The sequence below is a fragment of the Cydia fagiglandana genome, chromosome Z (assembly GCF_963556715.1).
Source record: "Cydia fagiglandana chromosome Z, ilCydFagi1.1, whole genome shotgun sequence".
NCBI classification, from domain to species: Eukaryota; Metazoa; Arthropoda; class Insecta; order Lepidoptera; family Tortricidae; genus Cydia; species Cydia fagiglandana.
In genome coordinates this window covers 16,741,900-16,751,694 of record NC_085959.1, presented here as the reverse complement: position 1 = coordinate 16,751,694, position 9,795 = coordinate 16,741,900, and the positions used below count along the sequence as shown (strand labels likewise).

General features: G+C 35.9%; 1 protein-coding gene across 6 annotated transcripts in view; it reads right to left on the bottom strand.

Moving 5' to 3' along the window:
* Positions 1-498: 498 nt before the first annotated feature.
* Positions 499-9,795, bottom strand: part of LOC134678279 (nuclear hormone receptor FTZ-F1) — a 104,991-nt gene continuing 95,694 nt past the window's right edge. For all 6 annotated transcript variants that reach the window (XM_063536769.1, XM_063536764.1, XM_063536763.1 and 3 more), the window contains one exon: positions 499-6,188. Coding sequence is in view for 2 of the 6 variants with exons in the window: in XM_063536767.1 (XP_063392837.1) it covers positions 6,182-6,188 (7 nt within the window). In the remaining 4 variants the exon portion in view is untranslated. The remainder of the gene's footprint in view (positions 6,189-9,795) is intronic.

Genomic DNA, 9,795 nt, shown 5'->3' with positions numbered 1-9,795 from the left:
TGTTAATACTCCACTGACAATTTTAATTTGAAAATATGACGTCACAATGAATTTACCCCTTTTTAGTAATTGAATATTAAACTGAGAGCCAGACCTGGAAAATGGTAGGTACATGCATGATAAAAAAATCCTATAATTAATCATTACTAGTCATTAGAATAAATTAAATTAGGTAATACGCATTAGGCATTGTGGAAATAAAGGTGCTGACTATGAATAACTATTAAACATCACATGCACATGACACTCGCTTCCCCCAACAAAAACGTCTCGCAATGTTATACATATTCGAATTAAGTTTGAGTTTTTGTTCTACTAGTCTGCTATTTATGCGCATATGTAACTAATAACTTCCCACAACAAACTTTAGTTGAGCAATCATGTTTGCTTGGGAGGTATAGCTATAAGAAAAGTAGTGCATGGCTATAGTGGTACCTTCTACCTATCTACATTAGGATTTGTCAGAGTAAACAAGAGTTATAAATGAGAAGCCAAATGTGTAAACGAAAATATCATTTATTTCTACAATAACGGGCGGCGCGGGCGGCGAGAGCGCGGCCCCCGCCGCCGGCGCGCGCGAGCGTCTCACAATGTTTCTTGATCACCATGGAAATAAATACACAGCGACACACAGCCCAAACGACGGCGCGCCGCTATACATGTATCTATGTTGCCGACTAAAAATAGGTCGTGTTTACACTTACAAACTTAGACATCTCTAAACAAAATTTACAATTAAAATAAGTTTAAAGAATTAGTGACAACATTAACTATTTTACCTTATAATGGTATAAAAGACGTAATGTGAGGTAATGACACAGTGTAGCGTGGCTATAGTACTTTATCCCGGCGAATCCACTCCAACTGAAACTGTATTGCGGTGACATCAAAACGTACTATAAATTCAAAATGACAACTAGGCAAGTCGTCTTAAGGACCGCAGGCGGTAAGTAGCCACTGTTAAAATTAGTCTCTATATTATATATTTATTAATTCGCGTTGTTAAGAAGAGCTTACAGGGGCACAATAAATATAAACTTTAAATAACAGTATTTTAAAGTTGTACCTAAAGAATAGCAAGGAAATAGTATAAATTTTCTGCCAGTAAACCCAACACAAATATATCGTATTTGACATCTTTAATGATAAATGATTGACGTAAAAACATTACTAGCGCTCATTTATATTTACAAATTATATAGAGTAATGTGTTACTGCGCCCGTGGCTAATTAATTTAATAAAATCATGTTTTGATGAAAAAGTCGTGATGCTTAGACAAAAGTGTGATGCTACCTTCCGTTTTGAAGCCACAAAAACAGCGATCACATCGCCCACGTTCAGTCAGAATGCTTCAGCCTTACAACAAGCCGTATGGCGTAACTTAGAGGTGTACTTATGTATATTATGATACGTCGAGCGGCTGGGCCGCCGAGTTGCGAGGTGCGTTCCTCGCCCTCAGACCACAGTGACACGTGAACAGCCGTATACTGTATCGCATCAAATAGAACAATTTTTAATATACTAACAGCAAATGCGAATTGCATTGGTATCCTTTAGCCCATTATTCAGAATCAACAATAAAATAACCTTTTAATAGCTCGAGTAAAACTGTTTACTTTGACCTAACTATATTTACAATATTCATGATTCAGAAAATACAGGCTTGCAAAATAAAGTTAGGTGCAACAGAAATTAATGTTTAGGTCCTTAAAAGACTTATTAGCTAATATGAACCCTCCAGGCAACGGCATGTCAATTCGCTCAAATTCACGTCCTCACGAAAACTTAACCGAGAGAATACTATACACAGATTAAAGTTAAACAACACATCGACTGAGATTAAATCTAACTTATCGTTAATGAACAACAAAGTGGTTAACTTACAAATTGGATCGCCTCATGTAGCGTTACCATTAGCGTTATTTTGGAATGTGTGCGACGCGCACGCGCGCGTGTCGTCGCCGAATCTGAGCGAAGCGACTCCGCCTGACCACTCATCGCTTACAGCTCAACTCAAATGTACATTTATAACACACCAAGTGTATATTTTCAAATATGTACTTACATTGTAATTTATAAATATAGATATTCCTTACACAGACATTAAAATACAACTTTAATCTATATATTACAACCTAACTTTAAAAAGTAAATAGTAGGTTTAATGTTTATATGTATAGAATAACTCTTACTCAATAATGAAATTGTTGTCGATAAAAATAAGCAGATAACAAAAAGTGAAATAGCGATTAAACTGACTAACTGAAGCTAAAATTAACTTATGAACACTGGCACCTTATTGTTGAACCGTTTATTGTCTAAATTAGTAGTTCCATCGAGAAAACAGAAATATTGTACTTGTGGAGAATGGAAGGCTGGGCGTCTCCAGACCAACACTGTCGCGAACCCTGTACAATAACCTAACTAATGGCACGCCACTCTGTAACCATGCACTTCACCTTGGACCTTCATCGATTGTATTTCACGTTTAATGTACGTAACAACCTACGCGCGATTTATAATATCACAAAAAGATACATGTTTGTACCTGAAACTCGTGCGTCTCGGAGCCAACGCAAAGTTCTCGCGTAGATTTGACGCCCGACTACCGTACCGTATGTTTGTTTACGCGGTTTTCCGATCGACCTAAGTAAAAAAGGCAATACAATTCTAAAAGAAGTTATACTTCTTGTATAGACCCCGTAAAAAGCATGTGTCGCTCCGCGCTACCCAGTCTGCTGCTTGTGCCATATCACTTTACACCGGAACATAACTTATATTAAACTAACTGATGTCTCACTCCTTTCAAAATAGAAGGTACCTAGATATAATATATATATTTAAATCATGTCGTATTCATTCTAAGATAGCTAATATCAACTAGGTACGCGCTGGTAATTACATTTCTCTTGAACTGTAGTCTAACTATAGGTATGGCAGTCATCACTCACGATACAACAATACTTGATTCCCCGTATTAGCGCGGTATACGGAATATATCTGGTACAAAACATTAATACTGTTACGTTAAATATTAAACTGCAAAATCACGTACAAATAAATACTGTATAAATGGTAACATATTCGGTAAAATTAAATAAACAACAAAGGAATCAAAAATTGTGGTATAAATGGTTTTTGATATTTTATCCAAGAAGGTAGGAGAGATAGTGAAACATAGAGCCAGACGAGTGTCCTTACCGAGTAGAGTAACCAACCCGGACAGGCTCGGCACAGCCCAGGAGCACCCCATTCATCTGGCTACGCCAGAGTCGCAACGCCTATTGCACAATGCCATAAATACATATAACCATTACACCCGCTCAGGCCCTGCTTGTTGCTGATCCAAAACTGGATATAAGAATCTCTTTTTCAATAATCAAAACATCTCTGAATCTAATTACATGATGATAAAAATGATAATTAGAAATATAAAAAGAGTAGGTAATACGCAATATAAAATGATAAAGCATGTATACAAAACACGAGTAACCGCTAGCAGTGTGTTAGTAACGGAAGAGCTACACGATAACTGAAACTGATCGTACGTGGTTACAAAAGTGGGGATGGACGTTCAACAAACGCGCGACGCAACTTACAAACATTTTATGCGCTATACCTATATACAATAAAATATTATTCGGTTGTTCAATGATACAGACAGGAGGTAATGTTTTTGTAATAAAATTACCACAACAACATTAGAAGGAACTCTTTTTTTTACAGTTACTTTAAAGCAGGTACTACCCTTCATACAGTACGTGTCGGGTTGCTATGTGTATTGTGTATATATGTCTAACATATATCAACAATAGGTGGTAACTATTGTTCTGTTGCAAACTAAATTATTAATAAGAAGGTGACTCGGACCAGTATCACTAATTATAAGATAGTGCCGTGTCGCACTCGTGTCTCGGGCGGCCAGGTCGGACGACAGATCGAGAGGAACTTTTCATATTGTGTCACAAACATTATAAAAATCCCAATTGTTCGTTAAACCATTCTATGTGCTATCGTTTAGTAATTTATGCTACAATTTTTGTATCAGATAATTGCTACTAAAGACTTAGATAACGAACGTCTTTTAGTATTCATGCTTGTGAATAAAACGTGTGCGAAAAAACTGTACTTAATTAATATATTCTCGAAATGTTCCTTTTGGTCTGATTACCACTGGATCATTACTTAAAATTTCGCTATTACTTAATTCAAATAAATCTCTAAAATATGTCATGAGAATAAATTTACAGTGTTCACTGGACGGTATTAAATATAAAAACACGGTGCAATAATTTTATACAAGAGCCGCCAAGTCAAATATGAAAATAACATTACCCAACATGTACTAATCTACTACTCGTTGATGCGGCTTACGGTACCGTCGCACTTGGTGCAATGACACTATAATATAGGTATATAATATTAACATTTACTTACACAAACCGTCAATCACATGTTCGATTAATTTAAACCATCTAGAGACGCGACGCACTGGGCGCGCCGCGGCGGCCGCCGCGCACCGCCCGCTGCGGGTGCGCGCGGGCGGGGCGCGGCGGCTGTCGCTCTACTAACCTTATGTTACAATAATAAAAGATCCCAAAAGAAATTGCAGCGCAGGTACCTACATAATACACAGTGATAACAATATTATATATAACCACTTTCACTTACAGATTGATCATTTCATTTCTTTACGTACACTACTATATGATAGAAAAATACGAAATAATGTACTTTCATTTTAACATATTTTATATGTTAATAAAGAACAATATTTTTTATAAAAATACATCATTTTCCTTGGCCGTTGGCCAGTAGAAACTAGTACCCATATTATCTTTTAAAAATCTATGATTTTTAAGGCTTCTTTCAGTAGGTACGATGAAGGTTAATTTACATAATTTATAATAGTATAAGTATATTTAATCACTGTAAATGTGCTAGTTAGTTTTAACAAGGATTATAATTTGTACTGGTATGGCCGATAACATAATTTGACATTATAATACAACAAATATAAATATTTGAGGGTTAATTTTAAACACGAATTTAACCTTGCACAATTGGTCTTATAGTTAGAATAAAACTTTTAAAATGTTATATGCCAACTCTCAATAAAATCTGCAATAGTGAATCCTATAAGCCGCCGCGCGCGCGCGTGCGCGGGCTTGTCTGCGCGGTCCGCCGGCGTGCTGCGCTGCGTCGAGCCGACCACGTGACCTATACAATATATCACCATAGAACACACACTTTACTACTTGTTAAGTGCCTCAAAATTACTAAAATAATTATCATTTGTGTATTTATAATTTTGAACAATAGATAAGAAAAGGCGGCGCTAGCAGTAGCGCGCAAAACCAAACATACTCGTACTATAGTTACCGTAATAAAACTAACAACTATTATTATACATACTTTTCAACTAACATTAAAAACGGTTTTTCATCAAATTTCTTCGTTTATAATCACAGACGCTTTCCTAAAATATGTATGTAATATTTCTCTTCACTAAGCAACATAGTCCAAAGAATCTATAATTAAGACATGTATTTACAATATAAAATAATTATTTTCAGTGAATATGCTAAATAAGCCAAGCCATCGATACACCATAATTGTTTCGTATTTGACCCAGAAGTTACACAAATCTCTTCATTATTGTTACCTACTCTACTCACGCGTTGAGTTTTCTTGTACCTATTGCATTTACGGTTGATCGTTTGGGTCGGTTGCGAGTTTAGTTCATGACCGCAGCCGGCCAAACCTTACTTTCAAGTTAAAAACTTTAAATGAAAACAAACAACCAAGGAAACGTAAGCAACAACAATATTTGTATTGTTTGACTTGGCTTAAGAATTCGTCTGAATATTGTATGTCAGAGTCGTACAATTTGCTGATTATAATTTTGATTCACATTTGAATTAAGACGACATACTGTTAAATAAATATTTCTGTATTCATGTTATGTAGATATTAGGTAGATAAATATTTGTTTTATGTATTCGGACTAGGCACGCGCCGCACCGCTCGGCCGGCGCTCAGCGCAATAACTTATATAATCACACACCAAATTACAAACTAAAACTAAGTTAATAAGTAAAGTTTGTCGAACAACGTTTTATCTGATGTGTCGGGGCGCTTGGCGCTTCTTCGGTCTTAACCTTACCCTTCACTGGAACTTCAAGATCTGGAAACAGAAATCGCCAACAGTGTAAAAACATGTCATAACACCTCTTTAAAAAAATAAACAAGCAAACAAAATATGGCCAACATGTCGTTAACATTATCTGTGTTGTCACATCTGTGACTCATTAATCATTCTTTTTTAAATCTAATTTATGAGTTTATTACATAACTCACTGCAGTCACGTTTTCCCAGTTACTGCATTAGGATGGTAATACCACCTGTCCAATTTCTTAGTTCAATGTCAGTGAGTCTCGCTCTCCCATTAAAGCAAAACGTGAGGCGCAATACACATTGGACAAAGAACTTGGACAGGTGGAATACCACCCTTATATACGATGAGAAATAATTAACGTAAGCAAACGACAACATCCCTATTACATATCATATAGTGAAATGACAGCGGTTTTGTGATTCAAGCCCTATAAAACCTATCAATGAGAAGTAAGGCCATACAACCAGTATCTGCCCCAAGACTGTAAGTTTTGTAACATTAGAAAGCTCATTCAATTCTATATGCTTTTTAGCGCGTAATCCTGTACGCATTTCAACTAATGATGTGTCATGCGGTTGTTGTTCGCAAAATACAATCATTGATGACATTTAGAAGGTACGTGAATCGGGCGGTTTTTTATGGGAAAGTATTATTTTATATTTACACACGATTTATAGATATGTATGTATATCTCAAGTTTAGAGCTTTCCTGTTTTTCATACATTTATTACACATAAAGTTTTTTTGTACTAGAAAACCATTTATTTACAAACAAGATATACACAGTGGTATTACCAAAAGAAATTAATAACTAAGAATTTAAATTACCCAGAATTACCTCGTACTTAACTTAACCTACTTAACTAGTAATAATGTGCATTCGTTGAATAATGTTCGGCCCAATTAATATAATATAGTGCGTGTAATGTTAACAACCCTCTTTGAAGCCGCGATTAATATCTTTTAAGGTGCAGAGTTAGTAAATAAGTAAATATATATCCCTATATACTTAAGGGGCTACCCTACACCAATGACATTCGATCTAAATCCCTTAGTTTTCGAATGTTTTTGTAGCTTATAATATTATCAGCAACGGCTTCAAGTCTTCGAGATATTTGACATCAAAGATGAACAATTTTAGGCTAAAATCTGGTTTTCTGGCTATAACTTAAGTATGTGTTAATTAGTTTAAACTTAAAACACGTTCTTCGAAACGTCAAAGACGAACCCAAATACATATGTAGAGTAGATTTAGTACATGTATTTATATTTATGTATATGTATACATGTATTTGGGTTCGTAAAAGTGTTAAAATAAAGTGTTTAAAGTACTTTAAAGTTGAATAAGTATACGTTTGAAGTTGACATTGCAGTTATTTTGTCTTTCTTTAAATGGCCAGCTCATCGCAATACAGGTTCAATCTAATGTGAATTGTTTAAATAAATAGTTGGGAATTGAATCTTGTTAAAGTACTAATACTTTACAATGAAGTATTTGAACAAATTAAATTATTTCCAGGAAATATTTTAATTTGTTTTTATCAAGTAGAAACACTACTATATAAATTATAAACTGAAATAAATGTCATATACTAAGAAAAAGTGACCAAGGCCTCCAGTGCCCCAGGCTGGAATCGAACCAGCGTCCTCTGCTATCGCGGCAGGTGCCTGAACCACTCGGCCACCGGGGTCACAGAAACGTTAGTCAAATTTTCCAAGTATATGCACTTTTTTACTGAAGGCTTGTGGCGCCCCCTAGCCATCTCTAAGGTAGAACAGTATGGTTCGAACCCTTCTAGCTGGATCATTTCCATGATGATACCGAGCTAGCGAGAGATTTGTTCAAATACTTCATTGTATTGATGGGCAGCGCCATCTCTCTCGCTAGCTCGGTATCATCATGGAAATGATCCAGCTAGAAGGGTTCGAACCATACTGTTCTACCTTAGAGATGGCTAGGGGGCGCCACAAGCCTTCAGTAAAAAAGTGCATATACTTGGAAAATTTGACTAACGTTTCTGTGACCCCGGTGGCCGAGTGGTTCAGGCACCTGCCGCGATAGCAGAGGACGCTGGTTCGATTCCAGCCTGGGGCACTGGAGGCCTTGGTCACTTTTTCTTAGTATATGACATTTATTTCAGTTTACTAATACTTTGTTATCTACTACAAAATCAGTCGAAACTCTAAAAGGGACTCGGAAACAGTGGTAGCACCCCTATAGACTTTTGCTCAGTACTCTGAAATCTATAACATATCTATAAAAATCTCAAGATATTAAGAACTGAAACCACATTTTCCATAGCCTTCTTCCCGTCCTTTAGAACATCTCTGAGAAACAAAGAAATTTAATTTGGCTTCTATTGTAATATCAGTCGAGATGACGTTTTATTCCAAATTTAAGTGTCGAACTATATTGCAGTCGGCTCTAGTTAGTCTCTGAATTAAAAAAAAACAAGGGATGCGTAACATGCGCAAAAAAGTTTGCATTACCTACCGCTATTTGACGTTTAATAAGATTATAAGTAAAATTACTTTGTTTTGTTGAAGCTTATGATTATGATATTGATGTAGACAGAGATATATATAACTCCGTATAAGATAAATAAAGTCTAAGAAAAAAACGTGCCTCGGACGGCCAAGGAAAAGTCATTCTCGACTAGATGGCGCCATTACCTTTGGCCTATTCTCGGCTAGATGGCAGTAACGACACCGTTTGGTATTTAACAAGTTTAACACATATCAGTAAAAGAACATGGATCAGTATGGAACAATAAAAATTAAGAATCATTTATCCGTAAACATATTTTGATTATTTTATACATTTTCAATTTTATTTTAAGTTTTAATCGTGTGTCGATAGATGGCAGTAAACGTACCGTGACTACAAAATTGACAATGACAGGACCCCTCTATACTATCTATTCTTTTTGATGTAGATAAAGACGTGTAGGTAAGTAACTGTACATAGGTAATTAGGCATTTAAATACTCGTGCGATCCTTTTATGAAACTCTTTTCGTTCGTTTTATAAACCCTCACTCGTATTTTAATGCCTTTCATTATGTAGCAGTCACATAACCTACTATTATATACATCGCAGTATCTAATTTCATTAGCTAGTCTATCATTTACAGTTAAGTCGACGTTTGACAACTCGGTGGACGGTGACCACAACATACCTATGGCGCGGTACAGCGATCAACGGGAGATCATTTGATCAACTTAGCGCCACTTGCACCATCTCACTAACCTGGGGTTAACCGGTTAAATCTGTAGTTACCATGGCTACCAGTACATTTTGACACTGGGTTAACGGTTTAACCGGTTAACCCCGTGTTAGTCGGATGGTGCAAGTGGCGCTAAGGGTATTGTTTTTTTAGACTTAATCTTTTTATTTATTGCAATATAAAAATCTTCAAACAACTAAAATATCGTGTATTAGTAGATAAGGTTCGGTTAAGGCTTATAGGTTCGGAAGTTTCGGAACCGATGTTTTATTAATAAGAATTAGGAACTAATTGTCGAATCGACAAAGAAATGTAACCCTTAGTATTTCATTGATAACATGACTACTATTTCATTGACGACATACTACTATGTTGGGCTTCAATTACTT